Source organism: Callospermophilus lateralis, chromosome 1 (assembly GCF_048772815.1).
Source record: "Callospermophilus lateralis isolate mCalLat2 chromosome 1, mCalLat2.hap1, whole genome shotgun sequence".
Taxonomy (NCBI): Eukaryota; Metazoa; Chordata; class Mammalia; order Rodentia; family Sciuridae; genus Callospermophilus; species Callospermophilus lateralis.
This window is the reverse complement of record NC_135305.1, coordinates 8,750,101-8,774,400: the sequence shown is the minus strand read 5'-3', so window position 1 is coordinate 8,774,400 and position 24,300 is coordinate 8,750,101. Positions and strand designations below refer to the sequence as shown.

Here is a 24,300-nt window from a genome sequence, read left to right as displayed (position 1 = left end):
TTATTTAGGTGACTTTATTGAACCTTCGATTCAGTAACAACAGGAAATTCTGCCTGTGCTCTCTGTGTTCTGCACATGCTCTGGCCCACTCTTAAGCTAAAATAGTATTAGTGTATTCGTTATGAGTCTCTGGAAATCAGGGGGTCAGTGTGTTTTCTAGAGGATGAAGGTTCCAGCACTGCTTCTGAGCCATGTACTGTGACAGTCCCCGCAGACAGCAGAGGACAAGTCTGCCTGGGATTTTGCTCCATGAATTTCTGAACAGTGACTGATTGCCGTTACTTATTAGACACCATAAGCAATGATCAGACAAGACATGTTTCTAACTCAGCCTCCTCATCCTTTTCTGTCTTTCCCTGTGATTCAGGAGGAAGGATGCCGGCTTCTTATCCTACAAAGATCACCTGCCTGTGAGCCAGGTGGTGGTTGGAGATACCGACCGGCAAGGCTCAGAAGCCAAACTGAGTGTGGGTCCCCTGCGCTGCCAAGGAGACAGTAAGTTTTCTCAGTGGCTGTGGCTTGTAATTTTCCTAGCACGTGTAAATCGTCTTTCTGGGCTCCTTGAAGGATGCTAGAAAATGGGTCCATGGGTCCCACTGGACCATCATGAAACACAAGCAGAAGCAACAGAGAGCTAAACAGACCTGTGTTTGTAGAAGAGGGCGATGGGCCGTGAGTCTCCAGTACAGGAGCCTAGATTTGGGCACAAGATGTGGCTATCCATCTTCCTTTCATATTCATATGTAACAAGTTTGACTACCTAAGTTTATGGTAATATAAATAGCAATGCTAATAGCATAAAAGCGGCACTCAACAGCTGGGATCCCACTGAGTGCTGCTGTTAATGCCATTAGCGTGACTATTTATATCACCATAAACTGGGTTTATGGTGATATAAATAGTAGCATTATGGTTTAATGTATCATTGTAAACTTGGATTATGGCCATATAAAGTTTGACATTATTGCTATCAAACTTCATCATCATCAAAGCTTGATGGTCCCTTGAAAGCCAAAGATTGTTTCTGCGGCTACATCTTGCTTTCAGGATTAGGCGCCACAGAGGGGAATTGGGGGCTGCTGGCTTGGACAGCGGGAGGTAAGGGAGTGGGCACCTAATTAAGGGCACCATTAGGATTTTATGTTGTTTGATGCCCTTCCGTGTGCTTTATGTGCGGTGACAGGGAAGCAGCCAGCCACAGGTTGCCATGGGGATTCTGCAACGAGCATCCTGGGTATCGTTCTCCCTCTCTTTTCTGCACATGTGGTTTGGGTAACTCTCTGGAGAGTTCTATGCTTTTGTGATCGTGTGCCAGGCACGGAGAATCCTAGATTCTGCTCTCTGAGTAACTGGCCTACCCAGAGATTTCCGGCAGGCCTCTCCACCTTCTCCGCCATGGTAATGAGAATACCACCTGCATCCCGACGCCTCCTGGGGAGGCCATAAAGATTTTAGTGCCTGGGTTTGTATTCCTCCTAGCAAAGCATTACGTGAGATGGAATATTTTTACTACTTGCGTAAATCAACGGAGAATTAGACCTACTCGATAATAAATAATTGCATCCACTCAAAAAGGTGTCCTAAGGAATGTAATGAGGCATGCTTCACAGTTTACTACTTAGTAAATCAAGGCTGTCAGCAATTAAAGCAGAGGAATGTCCTAATACAAAAGAGAGATGGAGTTGGTACTGATTTTTCTCTTCTTACACTGAGAAAATGAAAATGTTACATGTAAAATTGAAACTGGTCAAAAGATCTTTACCATGCATTTATTGAACAATATTATTTCATTTGTCTAGTCAGGCTTAGTAGAACTGCACAGTAAGAAATTTAATTTCGACTGTTTAAGAAAAAGACACTGACATAAAATAATAATCAAAATGCATTTTTAAACACATATGCTGAGAGACAAACTATAATGTTCTCTAAAATTAGACAGGCTCTCATGTTTTGTAGAATGAAAATCAATTTTGTTGTGTTATAATTACCTATTAGCATATAAAGATAAAATATTTCTGGTTTATCAATTCTCATTCTGAATTTAGATTTAAATTAGAGAAAGGGCTTCAATTACATAATTTATTAGCTTAATATACTTATAAAAATCCCACTTCTGCAAACCTTTATACTATTCTTAAGGAGAACATTCTAGCAACATATAATAGGATAAGCTAGAATATATAGTTTACAGTTAATATTAGGTTGTTTTCTCCTAAATGACAAATAGTCCTCAGGAAGAATTAATTATGGGCCTGTTATTTGTTCAGCATCTGTTGGGTACTCTGGGAATAAGAGAAAGAAGTTCCAACCATGTTTGAGCTGGGCATGGCAGCGCACACTTGTAATCTCAGCGACTTAGGAGGCTAAAACAGGAGACAACTTGGTGAGATCCTGTCTCAAAATTTAAAAAATAGAAAAAGGCTGGGATGGAGCTCAGTGCACTGGAACTCTTGCCTAAGTATGAAGCCCTGGGTCAGTCCCTGGTACCACCCAAAAAAACAAAGAACAAAAAGTTCGAGAAATGCACATGAAAGAATATTGGAAAACCTAAAATAGTTTATAACTTATTAGATTTTCTGATATAAAATAATTACAACAGTTGCTCAGTAAAGGAATGACAGAAGTTGTATTTCAGGTAGACTTTATAATTAAAAAGCATAATGGTCAATGTTCCTTTGTATTTCTATTGGAAATGTGATTAGGTCCTATTATAAAGCCAAATGCTACCTCATTCATGGACTCATGGACCTTATGATCTTAGTTTATAGGGAATGTTGCTTCAAAGACTCTTTTTCAATCATGTTTTACCTGATGCTTTGTGGAAACAAAACCAAGGTCAATATTAAATGGTGATTTTTGTGCAATACTTTTGTGTTTGTAAGAGGCCAGATCACCCTTTTTCCCAGGCAACTGAGAACATGGACTGAACCTTGAACTTGACCTTCAGGTGGGAGTCAGTCATTCCTGGCCCACAGTGCCTTTAAGGGTATTCTCACGTGGGTGTGGTAATGAAGGGTTCCACGCCAACACTGTTCCAGTTCTTGTATGTGTCTGATCTCCTTGAACTCCCACTGTCCCATGAGAGGTGGGCTGAGCAAACACTAGAGTTTCTGTTGTACAAATGAGCAAAATACTACTTTGAAAACGGCATTCACTCAGCAAATTCCTGAGCGCCCTCTCAGGCTCCTGGAGAACAGATGGAGCAGAGGATAGAAACACAAGGTCAGCATTGTTTTTCTAACTTCATTCTCTTTCCTCCATCAATGGACAATTAAATTAAAATGTCTTCAAAATATGCCACTTGGGTCTTGTCTCACCCTGAGCCCCATCTACCACGTCATTTCCAAACATAGCCTGGATGCTGGGGAATTCAATTCATGTGATCTAAGAAGTGCCGGGCATTTATCCTGTTTATAGAGATTAGCTTACTTTGTGTCCATTATTGAAGTGTGTTGGGAGCTACAGTTCAGAAAAAAAAAAAAAAACAATTCCATTGTTAAAAATGTCTCTGTCTCTGAGGAGCTGGGTAGTGACAGCCCTCACCTCAATGTCTTCTGAATTAGGCTTCAGTCCTAGTTTTGCAGGATGAAACCACTGCCGTGGCTCTGCCCAGCCGTTTCCGTGGTTTCGGTTGATTTCCTGTGCCTGCTGAGTTTCATTTTCACTTTGATTCCTCTGAACTCATAGACCCATATAATCAAAATGCTAAAGAAAATCAGTGAGTTCCACCCAGGGATGCTGCATTTCCTATATAGCTCTGTGAAACATTTATGCCTGTATGATTTTTTTTTTCCCAAAAACACATCCAAATGGAAACCTCAAATCTAAATGAAACTGCAAGTGTGACTGGTGATGGATGGTTTGCTGAGATACGAAGTGCAGAGGAGTTACCAATCCCCCTCCCAAACCATATCTGCTCACCTAGGAAGAAACAAAGGTTTAGAAGATCAAAACCCAGTAACAGCATAGACATTGTTTTCAAATTTATATATGTGATCTTTCTTGGAGGTGGCTGGTAAATTTGGATGGAATAGATTTCAGTTTGGGGAGGTAGAAATCTTATTCATACTATATATGGTGACTACACCTAATTGTAGGAATATAGTATTGGCTGGTTAATTGTTTTATTCTCAGCCATGCAAGGTAAAGATTTACCATATCTCCTCTGGGGATGCAGAGACTTGAAACAATTAATTAGGAGCAAGTTTGCTACAAAAGCAAGTGTCTTCAATAAACCCAGATAGAAACAATTTTGGAAAATGTGTTGCTCAAGGACTGCTCCTGAGTCCATGCCAGAAACCAACTGGCTCTGGCTGCAAGAGCTGACAGGCAGAACACTCACTTGAGTCACGCTGGGGGTCTCAGATGAAAACTCAATTTCTTAAAGCTGCAGAGGTGGCTCAGAGGCAAACAAGAAAAGGAAAGGCAGGCAGCAGACGCAGTTCAGGAGCACGGCAGGCTGGGGCAACGTGCAGCAGGAGAGCAAGGAAGCCGGTGATGGAGTTGCATCCGAAGGACAGTGGACGCTGGTTCCTTGGGAAAATAATCAGATGCACCAGAGTAATAGTAAGGCCAAGTCTCTCTAATGCAAGCATTTGACAAACCAGGACTGTATGCTGCCATTCCCTTACCATGAGGCAGCACAGGCACGGGTCTACATGTTTTTCCAGGGATGAAATATTTCCACAGGGGAGCACGTGGGTCTAGCTCTCAGTTAATATGCCAGGAATGCACACAGGCCACACAACTCTGTGTCCGCGCTCTTTGCCAAACGCTGGGGCAGCAGAAAAGGAGTAGACAAACAGAGGGACAGAAAACGGCTCAGTGGGGCATGGGGACAGTTTTTACTGTGAAAAGGAGGCAGCTTCCTGGTGCAGAGAAGGGTGGGAAGCTTCCCTCTTTGCCACTTTGCTGCTCAGGCTTCCAAGAGACAAGGCAAGGAAAGGGCCTGGTGCAGACTCTAAAGCAAGCATGTCCTGTCGCCTCCTCCTGGAATCTCCCCATGTCCTGGGAGCTGGAGAACTGGAGGCTTGGTCCCTGTAGGCTGACAAGGAAGCAGAAGCAGGGTCTTGGGTGGGGCTGGAAGATTCCTTCCAGAGCCCTCATTTCTGCTCCCCTGGATATTAGGCTTGGAGCCGGAGAGGGGAAATATGCCTCTTTTGCTCCTTGGGATTGACATATCTAAACATTGGCCAAGAGGGATGAATTATCTTAAAATCATCTCTTTCATCCAAACCCTTGAAATCTTTTCTTCCCAGCTTCACATGTGCCTGGGATGCTCTCCTGCCCACTGCCTAGATAGATCCCACCAGCAGCACCCAACTCAAGCCACCCGTGGCTCCTCCCCACACTGCATTTTCCCAGACTATCCTGCACCCACTTCATCCTCTGTAAGAAAGCCCCAGTCCCCTCCCAGCAGATGGGCACCCTGGGTTAGGTGATACTGACCAGTCTCACTGGATCATAAATTCTAACACATGAATGATGAGGAATGCCTCTCTGGGCAAAGGCAGCTTGGGAAGTGTGGGGAGTGGAGGGGGTCCCATGTGGATATAGTAGCCCCTCTCCCCAATGCCATGCATCATCCCGACTCTGCTGTGGCCCTCAACACCCCTTCCTCCTCCAGGTCTATCCTCCAGAACATGGAGCCCCACAGTTGACAATGTATGGGGGGAAGAGAACTGGGGCAGGGGGACCACAGGACTATCTTTAAGGGATGACTTATAAGTGGCTTAACTCACTTCTGCCCACATCCACTGTGCAAAATTCACAGGGATCCAGTCTAACTGCAAGGGTGGCGGGGAAGTGCAGTTTTCCCATATGACTGCGGAAAGAAACAGTGGGGACTTGTTTTGTGTCTGCCAACCTGTGTCTTCCAACACTATCTGAATTTGAAGCTAGTTCTGGAAGTGGAAGGAATAAAGGAGACCTGACAAAGTCTCCTCCTTGTCATATCCATGGTGGAAGGAAGCCACAGCTCCATTCTCCACACCTCCTGACAGATGGTAAAAGGATTGCTCCTTTCCCCTATTGCATAGATTCCGCCTCCCCTAACAGTGCAGAGAATTGCAGTGATTTAGCTTAAAGACCCTAATTGCTTCTAGAATCAGGCAACACTTTATTCCCCCTCAAAATAGAGACTGCAATCCAAATAGCTGAGCACAGGAGCTTGGTTTTACAGACAAGAAGGAACTGGAAAAAACAAAAAAAAAGTAGACTGGTCATCTCAAAGTCACCTTCCTTATAATATGGAGACAGAGAGAAAAAACAATAGAAAAATAACGAACTTGTTAACATCAGATTGCTACAGGTCACTTGTAACGAGGTAAGGGTTAAAGCACTGTCGTGCCAGTTTGCCTGTGTGGGAAATTTAATAGTTGCCTCTGTTTTCTTGATTTCTGGGAGGGTTGTACAGTTGGGTGTGGGTAAAGGCACTTCCTCTGTGTCACCTGGATGGTGGAGCCTGTTTTCCTAAGATCCTCTCCTCCCTCTTTGGGTGCAGCTCTTGCTTCTGCCCTGACCTTTCTGCCACTTTCCCTGGGCAGTTGACTCTGACTGTGGCTCACTTTGCTCCCCTATCTTCGCTGTGAAAGGTTGGCACTACCTTAGCCCCGCCCAGGAAAGAGAAGTCTCTCTGGACAGTGTGCAGGGTGGTGAGGGTTGTGTTATCAGCACAGAGGACCCCCTCCTGCCTGCTCCATCCCCGCCCTGGCCGTGAACTAAGTCCTGTTTACTTGGGCTTGGGCTTCTCTTCACCTGTGTGACTGTTACATCATCGTGATCTGCTCAGAATGATCACAATGGAGCAATAACACACCCCCCAGAATAGATAAAGCTTGATCACTATCCGCAACTGTGTTCTGATGAGATACTCCAATATTTTTTTCCTTTCCCCACTTCTTCTCATAAAACAAAGCTGTGCCCACTTGCCTCAAGGACAGCTCAAATGAAGAACAAAGCCCAGCTTCCTCAGGGTGGAGAAGTCTCAGAGATCAGCCAGTGCAGACTTCTCATCTTACACTGAGGATCTGGGTCTCCTGAGGCTAAAAGACGCCTGGCCCACAGTCTCAGAGCTGGTTCATGGAAAGCCACGTGGATAGAGAATTCGACAAAACCCTGCATCTTTAGTAATTCCCCTGGACAAAGATGAATGCTGAGACCAGCACACTGACCTTGGATCCCTGCCTATCAACAGCTGAGTGATGTGAAAATGTGGTGCCAGAGTCCGTGATCTTACCCACTGCGAGCTCTGCCATCTGCAAACTTGGTAGAAAACCATGGGTGCTGGTAGCTGAAAGTTGAGGCTGCTGCTTCTTCTTTTACTTTTCTTTTACTTCCAGTCCTAGGAGTTTTTTGTTGTCATTGTTTGTTTGTTTGTTTGTTTTTGGCTGATAATGGAAGGCAGAGGGAAACCTGGAGTGATGTATAAAATCTTTAACCTCCATTTTCCCTTAATGTCCCTGGGCACCTGACAACTAAGGAGCAGGAAAGGCTCTTGGAACCAGCAGAAAGTGAAATTTTAGGGATCACAGCCTAGACTGATTCCCATTAAAAAGATGGCGCCTCTGGGAATCTCTGGGATCTGTCCTAATTACAAAGGCAGCAACTTTGTCCCAGGAGAAGGGAGCCTTCTCTTTTGTCTTCCACACTCACAGTGAGTGACTTTAAACAATTAGAAGAAATGGATATTTCCCTGGGGAGGAATCAGCTCTTTAAGATGATCTGGCCATTCAACTTCAGCTACAAATTTACTATTGAAATGGGAATATTTTTAAGCGTGTCTCCATTTTACTTGGGTGTAGTGCTCTGTATGTGTGTGACTGGCTTTCTCACCTGTTCTTTCAGATACTATTTGTATTTGGATTAGTCACATCCCACAGAGGAGGGAGTCAGTGTGAGAGGGACAGATGTCCAGGCTGGAGTCTGCAGATTTGAATGGCTGAGGCTGCTTGTCCTCTCCCTGGGCACTGTCCCTTCCTGAACTTGGCACTGTCCCTCAATGAACTTGGCACTCTCTGCAGAAGTCACTATTCCAAACACCAAAGTAAAGATCTTTTTGGAAATTGAATCCCCATAGGTGGGTTCCTCCATGAAACCCAAACCAAGGGATCTGTCTCACTATTTGCAGAAGAGAATAAGGTTTTGTCTCTTGGTTCCAAAACTTCCTAGTGTGGAACACACTTGGAATTGAGAAAAACACTAGTTGACACAGATTATAACTCACGGAAGGATCCGTGCTCCTAGAATCAATTCAACCTAAGAGCTTTGACTTAGGAAAACGGGACAAGACCCTAATTATTTACCAGTTTCCACTTTAATGAGGGTAAAAAATTTAACAAAGTGTAGGGAGTGAGGATGGAAGTTTGGATTCCCCGTGTGAGTTTGAAAATAAAGCTTGGAGACCTTATAGACCAGCCCTGTGCAAACTTTAGAGTTCTTAGAAGTTACTTGGGATGTTGTCAAATGCAGATTCTGATTTAGGCAGAAACTTGAAATGCTATAAAGAGCTCCTGCAGCTGGTCTTGGACCACACCTAATGTAACAAAGGTACACGGCTATGTGTTGTATCACCCTTAGTTCCAAACCCCAATTCCCTCCAGGCAACTTGTATCTTTGGACAAATTACTTCACCTCTGTAGGCTTCCACTACCCACCTACAGCCTTACTTCAGTTTCAATGATGTGATTGTAACAACATCACTGAAGTCACTTAAATGAAGCCTAACTATCACCTTTGCATATTCTAAGTACACATTAAGTTCTAGCCACCCTCATCATTGTTATCGGCATTCATTGTGTGAAGTATGGCAGGTTTGAAATCAGAAAAGTTCTGCCCATCTCCCTGCTCCGTGTTCTCCTGTCAGCTCTTCTTACCCTCCTCTCTGAACCTGTTCTGGAGAAGCCCTGCCTACACTCTTGGCTAAATGGCAGCCATTCATTTTGCATCCTCCTAGCGTGGAGGTGGTCATGGCCAGTTCCTGTTTAAAGCTCACCTGCATTTGCTGAGTCCCAGGGGCCATGTCCTTCCATACAAATGATTCCTCATCTCCTTTCTCCTCTTTGCTGGCTCCAAAAGGATAATAGCCTTCTCTTCATTGTCATCTTGTACCTTCCCTCAAAGAACCTAGAGAATCCCAACAAAATGCACTTAGATCCCAATAAAGTAGCGGTCTTCACCGACCCATTCCACCACAAATAGCTCATCTGGATCAGAAGTCAGCTCACTCTTTCCAGAAAGGCAAAGAGGAAACACTGTAGGCTTTGGGAGCCAATGGAGTCGTGGTTTACTCAGCCCTGTCACTCACAAGTAGCCAAGGGCAATATGTAAACTAATGAGCCTGGCTGGAATCCAATGCACTTTTAATGACAGAAACAGGTGGCAGTCTGGATTTGTCCCAAGCGTCATCATTTGCTGCCCCCTGATCTAGATATTTAACATCTTTTGGAGAAATTTGAGCAAATACATAAAATTTGGAAGATGTATAATATTACACAGAATGTTTTGCTGTTTTAATTGAGATTTTACCCCTTTTTTAAACTCAGTCATAGAAACCTCACATTTCACCCGCTGGTATATACTGAGCAAGCATTCACTCTCCCCTTCAGCCTATCCTTCTCTTTCTCTGTGTATGCTCGCAGGTTAACCCAGATGTACACAGTACCCTCCACGTGATTAGCAATGATCTGGGGCACTGTGTGGATATCAAGAAGCTGTAGGAAGGTCAGCAAGCAGAACACAAGCCTTCAACGGTCATGTTCACCACCACAATTATTTTTCCACCTGGTATCCAGGGAAAGTTTTCAAAGCTACAAATTATGGTAGTTCTTTTGCCTTATAACCATCCAGTGGCTCCCCGTGGGTCTTAAAATGCAAACACCCTACCACCCTCAAAGGCCCTGCATGATCGGCCCTGCTCCTCAGTCCTTCCAGCTCCCCCAATCCAGCTGTAGGGGTCTCCTGCCTCCAGTGTGCTATACTTGTGCTGCCTTGGAAGCTTTCACAGGTGGCTTCCTCTGCCTGGAAGCTTCTCTTCCCAAGCCTTACCTGAGCCGGCTCCTCCTGAGCCCACACCTCCCACTGCCATTGCACCTTCTCCATACCACTTAGCCCTACCTGAAGCCACCCCTGCAATATGCAGCACAGTTCCCACATTAAAGCCCAGAATCCACACAGCCAGTCCAGGATAAAAGCACAGACCCAGGAGGTGGCCTTCACTCAGACGCCAGCTGCGAGCCATTCATGCTTCTGACCAATGGACTATAATTTAGGGGTTCCCACTATCCCTTCATCATAATTCACTAGAAAGACCTAGAGAACTCAGGGATGTTGGAATTAAGAGATGCATCACAAGGAACCCAAATCAAGACTCTCCAGATGCACGGGGCAAGGTCTGGGAGAGTCTCAAATGCAGAGCTGCCTTATCTTCTTCCCTTTGAGTGAGAATGTCATACTCTCCTGTCACATCAATGTGCACCACTGACCAGTGAAGCCCCCATGAGCTTCAGCTGCTCACAGCATTTACTGAGATTTCATTATGCAGGCACGATTGGCTGACATCGCTGCCCCTGTGATCAAACTCAATCTCCATGGGTTTGCAAGCTCAGTCCCAGGAACCCAGGACCACATGAAGGATTGATGGTACATCCGTCTCCTTTCTCTGTTCATTTGCATTATTATCACCTTCACTCCCAACGTTGATGGAATCCTCAGGCAGAAGTCTACAGCCCAGTGCCAAGGAGGGCCCCTGCCACATCACAGCATTCTAATATGTTCATTCGATGGTTAGATAACCACAAAAGATTTAAATAAGTACTGTAGACTAACAATGGAGGCAGTGTGGTGGGCACTCCCTGACAAATTGTGGAAAACTTGCACAGACTATAATTGTTACAGGAGGTCCAAGCAAAGAGCCATCACTTGATTTATATTCACAACCATTTTTAACCTCAGCAAGGTTTTTTCACATTTATTCATCTTCACTAAATGAAAACTTTTATTTCTTTGTACCTTGAAAAATCCCTTGAATCCGATGATTATCTTCAAGTTAAAGATTAAAAAAATTTTTTTTAAAGTTTTTTATACTTTCTCTGGCAATTCTAAATTAAGATGCACATGAAGTATTAAATTTATAGAACTCATTGTTTAATCTAAATTAGATTAACCCTCCTGGCCCCATGGAGATCCAGGGGAGTGTTCCACATTTTTGTTTACCCGTGTCTCAAGGTTATTACTGACAAAATTACAATTAGTCAGTACTTCAAACCTATTGTTCAGGTGCTAAGCTCTGAGCTATAAACTACCTCACTCTGGCATAATTAAAACCGTGTTCCAGTTCACCTATTTTATGATACCTACTTGGCTTTGCACAAAGCTTCTTTGCACAGTCAAACTTTGTGCAAGCCTTGGAAACTTGGGAACTTCACTGAAGAAAACTTTATAAATCAAACTCTTCATGAAGTTTGTTTTAAAGGTTTCCATCCTAGGTGGGCTGACTCTATCGCTTCACGTCTGAGGCAAGGCAGAAACACACACAGTGGCCAAAGAGTGTGGCAGAGGAAGCTGCTCCCTCCTGGCAGCTACCAGGAAAAGAGAGAGAGGAAGGGGTCAGAGACAAGATGTAGTCCTCAAGAGCACACCCCAGTCCTTCAGCTAGGTCCCACCTCCTCCAGCCTGTACCACCCCTAACAGCCCATGAAGCTCTAATGGATTATTTAGCTGATGAGGTCGGAGCCCTGAGATCCAATCGCTTCCCCAGAGCCCCACCCTGTACACTGGGGATGGAACTGTCAACTTGTGAGCTTTGGGGGAATGCCGCATATCCAAACAATAGCACAGTGCTAAATTAGCCATCTTAATATCAGAATATAAAACAATGCACAGAACCATTGTAAACGTCACACATGAGATTTTTGTTACTCTCTTTAAAATAAGTCCTAATTCAAAATTTATGAGGATTGTGTAGGAAATAGTGTGTTTGAATTTGTTCCCACCTATTGGCATTATAAACTGCTCTTTGGACTAGAGGGACACTCCCAAATTAAGAAGGAAAGGAGACCCCCCTGTGTTCCATTCATACACATTTTACCATTGAATAATTCCAATGGTCAACTGTTTTAGGTTAAATAGTTTCAAACTTCTCTGAGGGGAAATATACTAGTTGGTTGACCAACACATAACCAGGAATCTCTCTGTTTCTAAATGTGAATAGAGAAGCCAGACTGGCAAGGATTCCCTGGTTTTTGGTGACATTTTGGATGTCATGTGCCCATTAGGGTTCTAGCCCTGCCTCTCCTATTCAGGATTTTCTCCACTGCCTCAAGATTTAGACAATGAAGTGACACCACAATCTTCTCCGTAATCCTATGTCTAATGCTTTAAGTATTCCTTAATTCAATTCTACTAGATTACCCTAATCAATTTGGTTTTACGGTATTTAGACCTTTAGAATTTAATTTTATTGTACTGAATAGAATGCAAATTAATACTTGAGCTTAAAATATGGCCTGTAATCTAACAGAAACAAGTTGCATATTTTTCAGCTATTCTGCTCAGGTTTTCCTGTTGATATCTCTGAGACAATAATGTAATGGGTTTGAGAAGGCAGGATTTCTCTGCCTTCTGGTTTTTGATGACATTTTGGATATCATTTCCCAGGATTATTCCCTTTTTGTTTGGCTAAAGATACCAAGTTAGTTCCAACTGCTTTAATTTTCTCTATTTTTTTAAAAAAGCATTTTTGTTAAATAATTTAATACCTAGAAACTGAATTTGTGAAAAGTGTACATGACCCAAGCATCAGATGAGAAGATGCTCTGATGTTTTTATTTATTTAAATATCTTAATTTATTTATTCTTTACTTATATATTTCAGAGAGGTGTCATGTTCCTCTTAATCCTTCATATCTGGCTTTTGCTAATGGCATCTATGGGAAAAAGACCAAAGTTCAGGGTAGCATCTGTAATTCAGCAAACTTCACCCTTACTCTGGGCTGAGGATAAAAAAGGAAATATGGAGCCCACCCTGGGCCTTGGGTGGCCTTCTTACATCTAAAACCGGTCATTTCTGAGTGGACAGTGTAAAGACCAGACTTCGTCTTATGAACTAGAGAGTAATGAGTAAAGTTGTTAGGTTAAGAGAATCCAACAAAAGTAAAAGTTTGGGACATTGGTTCTCAGGATTTTCTATGTCTAAGAAAACTCCTAATTTTCCTCTAACTCTCCTGGCCAATCTCACTCCAGTAGCTGGGCTTCCTTTCTACCTACACACATCCCCATCATGAGGACCAGTTACTACAGAATCAAGAAACAGTGGACGCCACTTACTTTCAGAATAAAGTGATATGGTCTCTACTGTTTCTGCTGCCATGTAGATTTCCTCTACCCTGCTGTTACACACACACACACACACACACACACACACACACACACACATGATGATCTCAGAATTTAGCATTTGCCCTCTGTGTTGACAGTGACCTCAGTCCAAAACCTACTTTAATCCAATTAACCGACCAAGTTTGAAATTGCTCCAGACCAGTGTATTTGGAAGAACTCTTGTTGGGGATTGGAAAGAAAGTAAAATGAGATGACAGGTATGTTAGTTAGCTTTTCACTGCTGTGACTAAAATACTCAAAAAGAACAAATGAGATGTAAAATATTCCTTAGAAGAGGAATATTTTTATTTGGGGCTCATGATTTCAGAGGTTTGACCCATGGCAGACAGTTTTCAAACACACACACACCCACACACACACACACACACACATACACACTCACACGACTTTTTTTTTTCTTTCTTCTTTCTACCTTTCCTTCCTTCCTTTCTCTTTTCAGAGTTGGGGATTCACCCAGGGCCTTACACATACTAGGCAAGAATATTCTACAATGGAATTTTGTCCTGAGTCCAAATAAATATTTCTATGATGTTTCATTTCATTTATGGAAGCTACTCTTGTAATAACTTACCTGCAAGTTGGAGTATCTTTAGAAGCTTACTAATCAGCTTCATCTTCTTTAATTTTTGTTTTATTTTAGGATTCATTTTAAAATACACTACAATCTCAAATTTTGCATGCTAGCAAAACTCCCAAATAACAATATTTTGAGAAGAGATATACAGTCATGTACCACATAAAGACCACATTTAAGATATAGTTTCATAAAATTATAATGGAGTGGGGTTGGGGAATGAGCTCAGTGGTAGAGTATGTGCTTAGCCTGTGTGAAGCCCTGGGTTCAATCCCCAGCACTCAAGGGGTGAGGGGGTTACAATGGAGCTGAATGCCGATTGCCTGGTGATGTCTTGGCTCTCCTACCATCCAAACTTTGAAGCTCAATGCATCACTTGTGTTTGTGGTGACCCTGGCATAAGTAAACCTGTAAGGGAGTCAGTTTAACTGTGTACAGTGCTTCAGGGACATCCTCAACAGACCTGTGTTTAGCCAGCAAGAATTGCACAGAACTACCACTTCCCCATTTCTGGGCCCCTTTAAGTCTCATGCTGTACCCCAACCTTTTTTCTGCCATCCACAGTGCGCCTCAATTCCAGTCCACCAGCTGAATATTAGTCACGAACAACTGAGATCTATACACTAATCTTTCAGGGAAGGTGATGTGAGATGGGTGTACAGAAGTGTGACTACTAAACACCAATTCACACCAACTAAGCAAAGGCAAGATGGAGAAGTCAGAAACCATGTCTGGGGGCTCTGAGTCCAGCCCCAGGGCCCATGACTCCCAGGGACTCACAGCATGGAGCATGTAGTTCTCACAGGCATGACTTACTCTACAGCAAAAGGACTCAAGGCAACACGCTAGGCAAGTGCTCTACCTCTGAGCTCCATGGGAAAGTCAGAACTCTCTAAGAAGTTTTTGAACGGATTTTTATGACTGGGAAATTACAGAAACTTTGACTAAGAGCACAACATTTGAGGGCAGACAGACCTAGGCTCAAATTCTCCGTTTGTTAGCACTGTGACATTGGGAAGTTATTTAAACTCACTAAGCTTCAATTTCCTCATCTGTAAAATAGAGATAATTATGCTTAGTACAAATGGTTGCTATGGGAATAAAATGAGACAAATGTATGTAAAGAGCTCAAAGCAGTCACTGGCGCAGTAAGTTCTCAATAATGGTAGTTATAAATATTATACAAAATGAGTAAAACTTCCTGAAAACCATAAGTTTTATAAAACTAGACAAATTAAGCTTCAATACAAATTGCTGAAGGCAACTGCTATTATTTCTGTCAAATTAAACTCATTCAGAAATAACGAATTACAATCTGAAATGAACAAAAGAACCAATCACTTATCGATGATAAACGTATTTTGAGCACTGCTGTGGTCTGAATGTTTGGGTCCCTCCAAAATTCATATGTTGAAACCTATTTACCAATGTGATGGCATTAGGAGTGAAGCCTTTGGGAACCAATCATGGCTCTGCCCTCTTGAATGGGATTAGTGTCTACTCTGTTTTATTTAGGTCATTGTTGTAACCCAAGAGACTGGAAATGAGCAACTTACAGAAAGAAAATTTATCTGGGCTCATGATTTCAGAGTTCAGTTCACCGTCAACTGACTCCATTGCTCTGGGCCCAAGCTGAGGGAGGACATCATGGTGGAAGGGTGTAGTAGAGGAAAACAGCTCAGGACATGGCAGCCAGGAAGCAGAGAGAGAGAGACAAAATAAAACCCAAAGTCACGCCCCCAATGACACTTTCCCTCCAGCCATGGTTACCTTCCAGTTAACCCAGATCAGTGGATTAATCCCCTGACTGAGTTATGGCTCTCATAATCTAATCATTTCACCTCTGAATATTTTTGCATTGTCTCACATGAGCCTTTGGAAGATACCTGATATCTAAACCATGATACCCAAAGAGTCCATTCACCCCTTCTGCCAAGTGAGGACGCAGCAAGAAGATTCCATGTATGAGACAGAAAGTGGGCCCTCACCAGACACTGAATCTGCCTGGAGCTTGAACTTCTCTGCTTCTAGAATTGTAAGAAATAACAGTTTATGGAACTTTGTTATACATTATGAACAGACTAAGACAAGCACCAACTATCTACAAGGCATTTGGCAGGTGGATGACACAGAGGCTTGACCCATCGAGGAATTTATAATCTGGTTCAGAGTGAGACAGATGAAAAGATGCCTCTCTCTAGAAAGGACCACGAAATCACCTTTAGCAGGCCCCCAAGGGAAGGGAAAGATCATTTTCCACGGGGAGTGTCAGTCAAAGGTTTAAGCTGGAGAATATTAGATAATGAGTAGCCTAAAGGGATAAAACAAAAGTTTCTTGCAGAAAAAAAAAAATGCACCCAACACATAGGTAGCATCACTTGAATGAGAAAATGAGACCTGAGAAGGAATCAGAAAAACCTGCTATGCTAAGCCCAGAGCTGAGTATATTCTGCAGAGAGTAGAGAGTTTGTGAGCCAGAAATAGGAAGAAGTGAGTGGGCAGTCTCTGAAGGTTTAACTTAATTAAAATATCAAACCCTTTACTTATGCTTAATTGCAAAGATGTATACTCATGCCATTCATCTTTCTCCAATATATGTTTTAAAAAATAAAGGAAATTTGATAACAGAGAAAATGAGGTGATCCAATCATGGGCTCCCAATAATTCCACAGCTGACAATGATGTAATGTAATCAAAATTTGCCGCTGGCTCATCATAATAGAAACTTGTCCTTTCAAGACTTTTCAAAGTTACTAACGTTGGGCAGGCTGTCTTAGCCCATTTTCTGTTACTGTAACTAAATGCCACAGACTGAATAATTCATAAAGACTGAAGATTTATTCTGCTCCTTGTTTTTGAAGGTTGGGGAGTTCAGTATCTTGTAGCTGCATCTGGTGAGGTCCTTCTCACCAGTAGGGACTCTGCAGAACCCAAAGGTGACTCGGGACATCACATGTCAAGACAGAGCATCCTAGTTTAGGTCTCCCCTCCTCTTCTTATAAGGCCACAGTCCCAGTGGATAAGGGCCCCACCCTGGGAGCCTCATTTACCCTTAACTACCTTCCAAAAGTCCCACTCCAAATACAGTCGTTCAATTCTGTTTTTAATCCCTTAATATCTCACGATGGGGATTAAATTTCAACAGGACTTTTCGGGGGGACCCTCAAACCCCACCTTTCTTAATTGCGTGAAAACTCTTCTAAAAGATAGTTTTTATTTTTGATGTATCCATAAAATTATCAATGACTTCTGGCTTTTCTGTTTTGTTTCATTTACATGTGGTGATTATTGTGGATTCAATCGTGTTTCCCAAAAACACATGGTGAAAATCTGAGCTTCTATTGCCTATGACTGTGACTTGATTAGGAAATGGGGTTTTTACAGACGTAATCAACAGAAGGTAAAGTCATACTGGCTTTGGGTGGGCCCTGGACTATGGGCCTGGTGTCCTTTTAGGAAAAGGAGACACAAACACATGCAGGGGAGAGGCCCCATGAAGATGGAGGCAGAGATGGGAGTTGCCCTGACTTAAGGAACCAGGGAGTGGGGAGGACTGTCGATAAGACCCGAAGCTGGGAGAGAGGCAGCAAGTGGACCCTCCCTTGAAGCCTCCAGAGGAACCAAACCAGCCAGCACCAGGCCTCGGGATTACTAGTCCCAGCACTGTGGGAGGGTAAATGTTACCTTGCCTTATTATTTTACTTTATTTATTTGTTGGTTGGTTGGTTTTGGTACTAGGGATTGAACACAGAGGTACTTTACCACTGACCTACACCCCCATCCCTTTATATTTTTTATTTTGAGACAGAGTCTTCCTAAGTTGCTCAGGGTCTCACCAACTTACTGAGACTGGCCTTAAACTTGCAATCCTCCTGCCTCAGCCTCCTGAGTTGCTTGCTGGGACTATTGTTTTGGGCCACTGAGATTGTGGAACTTTGTAGAAGCAGCCCTAGAGCCTAACAGAGTAACGACCTACTCAGGGGAAACCTCAGAGCAAGAGGAGCAGCCTGTGTTTGTTGTGTAAAGAGTGGCTAAAAATTGTTGGAAGATCAAAGGCGGTGACTCCTCTTTATAGGAGAACCCAGCTCCTGTCCTGGGGCTACTCTGTGAAGGGAATATCTACCACCATGGTCTGTCTCCCAAAGGTCTGTGCCAGAAGCTCAATCCCCAGCACAGCAACATGACAGGTGGTGGGACTTCGAGAGGTGGGGGTCTGGTGGGAGGTGGTTAAGGAGAATCATGGACTTCTCACAGGACTTTGGTTAGTTCTCACAAGAGAACTATGAAAGGAGCAAGTGTGGCCACTTCCTCTGGCTTCTATTAATCGCTCTCTCCTCACAAGCTTGCCTGCCTTTCTAGTGTCCCCTGCCACAAGGTCCTCACCAGAGCCAAGCAGATGCAGATACTGTGCCTTTGAACCTCCAGAAGCAGGAACTAAACAAACTTGTTTTCTTCCTAAGATTCCCAGCCTCAGGTTATCCATAGTAATAACAGAAAATGGACGAATACAGCTACCTTGTACCTGCCCTCCCAAGGAGAAAAAGCACTTGAGTGAGACCCTGGAATGATGATAATAATGATAATAATATAATAATCATTACAAGGTAATGATCAGAGGTACCATCTGTTGCACATCTATCATGCGTCACTTACACTTACACACTGTACCAAAGTGCTCATTTAATTCTCACAAGCATTCCAAGAAGGTGATGTTGTTAACCTGGTGGAATAAATCAGTAATTTGGGAGCACATGGCTTTATGTACATTGTGTTGATGAGGTTCCATGGGAGGGACTCACCTAGCAGAGATCCCAAGGAGCCCAACTGGAAGGCCCCCTGGCCTAGTCGTCATTGCTAACACCACATTTATTACATAACATTTGTGCTTTAGTATCTTGTGATCAATATTCCTTGAAGCATAAGAGAACCTGACGCCTAATGTTATAATCACATTAGTTATAGTGGCCAGATAAAGAGTGTTGCAGCATAAAGGAATTGGGACTCTTGCTCAAGGTGCTGTATACATGGAAGGCAAATTGTGAGTTACATATATTTGGACTGTAGGAAAGCGATACAGTACTGCATAACAGAACCAGTGAGTTTCTATCTATCTATCTATCATCTATCTGTCTATTTATCTCTATCTAAGTATGGGTTGTGAGAAAGATTTTAAAAATGAGCTACTTTTTGTGGGGAACATATAAAAGAGTGTGTGTGTGTGTGTGTGTGTGTGTGTGTATATATATATATACGATTCTCGTTTTTGCTTGTTTCAAGTGTTACTTTTTAGCAGCTCAGCTGTTAAGTAAGGCTCATTCACTAGCTCAAGTTCAGAAATAAGCTTAACCAGTCATCAATTCACACTCACCTTATTTTTGTGGTTTTCCAAATGGATCATATTTTCTATGTCTGAAAATTTTTTATTAAACATAAGTCATTTTATGCCTCAAAAGTCTGCTCCTGGGAAAAAAAAAAAGATCTTGCTACTAAAAAAGACCATTAAGTTCACAAATTCTTTCTTCATGGCTTGGTGCTATCATTCTGCACCATAATTAGCTGCATGTATGGTTAATTATTACGAGAAAATAAAGCCTCTCCAAATTTCTACAAGATACTTAAATTTGATGGTTCAACTATGCTTCCTCCTCCAGTTCCCACATCTACCCTGGCCACATGTCTTTTCCTTTGGGGAAGATGTTAAGCATATGTTTGTTCAGAATGAAAGCAAAATGTTCACTGAGAATTTCTTTAAAATATAACAGACTGAGTACATATGTAGAAGAAGCTTTCAGCGGCTTTTTACCTTTACTTGAATTATGATTTTCCTGATTTGTGATCCCCATTGCTATTTGAACACTCGGAAGGCCACATGTGGTCCCCAGGCTAAGAACACCAGCTTTGGAGACCAACATTTATTACCCATTTACTAAGAGTTAATCCCTTATCTTAAAAATACTTTAAAAAGCCAGTAAAATTCATTTGAATAACACACTTAACTTTACTCAAAATCTTGACTGTAAAGGAGAAAATGGTATGAAGATGCCACATCGCCGGTCGGGATCTGTAAGCCCACACACTGAGTTGGTCACTATGGTTCCCTTGCCGATTTTGCTCCCCCACTAAAGTTCCAGTGTGTTCTCAGTGGGAGCTGAGCCTAGTCATCAGCATCTGCAAGGAAACCAAGCATGAAAGTTTACACCTGAAGGGAGCTCAAAGAACACAGATGCTGTCACTCTGAGTATCTGACCTTAAAAATCATGAACATCTACTTTGTGTGTTCATAAAAACTTAATGCCCACTACCAAAGAAGACATGGCGCTCAAACAGATGTGTGACCCGCAGAAGGATGAAAGGGGTCTTTGAATTAAATACAGAGGAAGGACCAGGGGACCTGCCCTTCACTTATATGAGGAAAACAGAGATAGTGGCTGGAATCCTTGTGTGCTGACAGAGGACCTTCTGCAATGGGGAGCAGTGAAGAAGGCACAAAGGGTGCTCAAGGGCCTTCAGCTGTGTCTTTCCCAGGCAGCCATGGGTCCTGGACTGGAGATGGGTGTGAAATGTCAGAGCTGCCATCCACCTCTCAGCCCAGACACCTGAAAAGCTGATCAGAATAATGAGGCTTCCAAGTAGATTCGAAGCACTTTCTGGGTACATCTCCCAGATCCCAGTACTTTCTATCTGTTGGCTCATTCCTGAAATCCCTCCACCATAACCCTTCTCATTCTAACAGTCGATGAAAAAGTACTTCGCTATTGAAATTAAATGGGACCACCAAGAGTTCAAGAGGGAGCACACCGCCCTTCTGATTCTGTTAAAGAGAAGTACTGAGGAGGCAAAGCTGGAGGAGGGGCGAGCTAGGGGAGTGAAAGAGGGCAGCCAAAGGTGGGACTGGAGAAAATGGCAGATGGAACACACAGCATCTTTCCCTGGGGTGGCTCCTATTGTCATTCTCATTAGGTAAGTGTATGTAGAAATGTGGTGTAAAAAAAAAATAAAAATTATTTTATAGCTTTAGCCACTCTTCTTAGCAATACTTCATAATTTATTATTTGTAGATAATTGCTGTGGTTCGAATAGATCCCACGGAGTACACGTGTTATGTCGGCAAGTTTGAACTCAGAAACTTTATTTTGTAGTCTTAGGAATTGCAATGTGGGAGACCTGGGTTCAGATACTTCGGAATCACTGTTCTAAGGCAGGCAGAAGTAGGAGCTCATGTAGGCTACAGTAGATTGAGAAGGAGCAGGGCTGACATGACTCATAGAAGATAAAGAAAAGATGATAGAATAGAATTGTGCATGACCAAAGAGTCTGACAACCTCTTGATGAATACCTGGACTCTCTGGGCACAAAGTAATTTGCTGGTATTTAGGTCATTCCAGATGCTTGTAATGAGAAGATGCAGGTTACCAAAGTTCACTGTCCAGGCCTCAGCTGGACCTGTGCTCAAAGCCCCCTTTGCTAATGGACCCCAGGACTCCATTCCAGGGTTGCTGTCATCCAGTTTTCCTTCTATTTTCACTGTTGGAAACTTGATTCCCAATGCAACAGTGTTGAGAGGTGGGGATGTTCAGAGGCGATGAGGTCATGAGCAGATGCGTTTGATTATGTGGTGAGCAGGTAGCTGTCCAGAGACTAGGTGTGGAATGAAAGCAACTTTGGCCGCCTCTTGCTCCTGTGCCCTTTCATCTTCCAACACTGGACACCACGGCAAGAAGGCCCTCGTCAGAGGTAGACCCCTCGACCTTGGACTTCCCTCATCCAGAATTGTCAGAATAAATTTATCCCCTTTATAATTTACCCAGTCTGTGGTTTCTGTTGCAGCAGCACAGAATGGACCAAGACAATAATCGCTTCTCCCCCTTGTCAAACGGGTTTTCTTGTAGAGTTTTCATCTTAGAGATTTTACTAATTAAGATAAATGGACAATTAACATCTTGGCAGCAAAACGACTAGTTATTTATCTTTGTATCCCAATTCCTAAGTCAGGGCTCAACATTATCAATTATCACCTGTATATTTTCTTGAATGAAGGTAACAAAAACTTCTATTACAAGTCTAAATGATTTATTGGTCAATTTGAGAAGGGATTTAAGGTGACTTACACAAATTCATTCAATAAGTGGTAACATCAAATTTTAAAAACATTATAAGAGCATATTAGAAATAAAGTAAATGAAATAATGTTATATATCATATATAAAATTGTTTTAACAACTCTACAAGACCTCCTTGTGTAGTTAGTATACCACCAAAAAGTTAAGTCTGTTTTAAACCAGGGTAAAGCAAATATTCCAAAATTCCAAACTCCTCAAGTATCATCCTAACCTTAGAATGTAATTTCTAGTATGCGATTATGCCTTTTAAAAAGTATTTCTCAATTGTCTGCTTTACATGAATTTTATAGTGTAAATTTGAATTATTATCACAGAAATTTTTCTTAGACTTGTGATGGCATTAAAATAGCTTTTTAATTCTTAAAAAACATTAACAAGAAAAGCTCAGTTATGTGAACATGGCTGAGAGCACCCCATGTTCGTTCTGGCAAGCACCATGCAGCATCTCCAAGGAGCACAGCACCTTTCATGAAGTATGGGAAACTGTTCCTTGGTCCTTGGATGCAGGTCCCTTAGTTTCCGACATCAGTTTGTTTTTCTTTTCCTTTCGTGTGGAAACTCTCCCCGCAAGCTCTCGTGAGATAACAATGACCCAGGGATGTATCTCCCTAGAACATTATAAATAAATAAAGCTTCTTTCACAACCCTTGTTCTTCACTCTTTAATTAAAATGTTTTCTCTTTCATCATAGAAATGTTTACATCCTAACCTCTTAGCCTCATTGTTACTTAGAGTTTGGTTTTATTTTGAAATAGAACTTGTTTTTCTCTGTGTTTTGGACAGGAAGGAGGCACAACACATGGGTACCTATCAGCCTGGCCCAGCAAAGAATTTTTAAGGGAGCATCTTTATCCCTTTGTTACCCAGTAGAGAGAGTTGGTGGAACACATAGGGAGAACTGCAGAGTAGACCCAGGCACGGATTCTACTTGCTCATCCTGAGGAACAACATGCCTGATTGACAGTTTTGCTCTTCCTCGTGTGCTAGCCTCACATCAGCTCCTGCAATTTTCTTACAACTTACTGCCTTCACCATGTGGGTTGCCATAGCCAAACACCGTAGACCAGGTAACTTACAAACCACAGAAAGTTATAGATTGTGGATCTGGAGGCTGGAAGGCAGAGGTCAGGGCAGGAGCACGGCCATTTCTACAAGCTTACTTCTGTTTCCCAGACGGCCTGTTTCCCCTGGTAGCTCAACATGGCGCCAGGAATAAGTTCCCTTGAGTGTTTTTGGACAAGAGCGCTAATCCCATTCATGAGGATCCCACCCTCATGACTAATCACCTCCCCAAGGCCCATTTCCCAATCCTGTCACACCAAGAATTCAGTTTTCCACGTGCGAATTTGGGGTGCAGAACCATTTGTTGCTGCACATCTGTGCCGACTCTGCGGGTTCCCCCGTGCCAGGTAATCACAGCACCTGTGGAGTGGAAACCAGCCCCGCGGTTCTGTCCTCCCAGGGCCCTGCTGCACACCCTGCCTCCGCCCAAGGCAGGGGAGATGCTAAAGGGCACAGAATAGCTAAGTGGCACCGAGAGGAATGTGCAGATGTCGTAAACTGGAAAATTGGGGCTAAAGGTGAAGCAGCGTCATATGAATGTCTTCCCTCTGAAAGCTTCATCGTACCTTAGGAATATATGACCCATGGAGGACATTATGACAAATGGCTCTGAAACAGCCAATGGCTGCCGAGGGCCCTCGAGTGCCAAGGAGCCTGGTGTTTGGCTGCTTCATTCTTCCTGCACAATTTGGAAGTTTTATCACGGAGCTACGGAAGAGACCTTTGTTTTGATTCCATTGCCTGTGCTCCCTAGAGGGTGGGACTGGAGCCTCTGGGCTCAGGAATCATCCCAGGAGGCTTCTCTCCTGGGGATTCACAGTCCCTAAGAAGACACTGCTTTCATGAGTCCTCAAGGGAGTCTGTGACCCCCCAAGACAGCGCTGATATGAAGTCTGTATCACTTTTTAAAATCCTACACATACCTGTGATGTTAGAGGGGAAAAAATGAACAGAATATGGCAAATAGAAAGGTGAACCCATTTCTCACAAATTTCCACATATTCTTTGAGGCTCAACCCTGCTCTCTGGGCACTAGGCTTATAAAAACCAAGACTTGAGACCAGGCACGGAGACAAGACTGCTGTCAATCTGCACAAGAGGAATGCTGATGTATCCAATTAGAAAATATGGAAGAAAAAAAAAACTCCA

General features: G+C 42.9%; 1 protein-coding gene across 1 annotated transcript in view; it reads left to right on the top strand.

The window, feature by feature from the left end:
* Nucleotides 1–24,300, top strand: part of Cntnap2 (contactin associated protein 2) — a 1,322,317-nt gene that overhangs the window by 974,425 nt on the left and 323,592 nt on the right. The window contains exon 15 of the mRNA XM_076852920.2: nucleotides 368–495. Coding sequence (XP_076709035.2) covers nucleotides 368–495 — 128 coding nt within the window. The remainder of the gene's footprint in view (nucleotides 1–367; nucleotides 496–24,300) is intronic.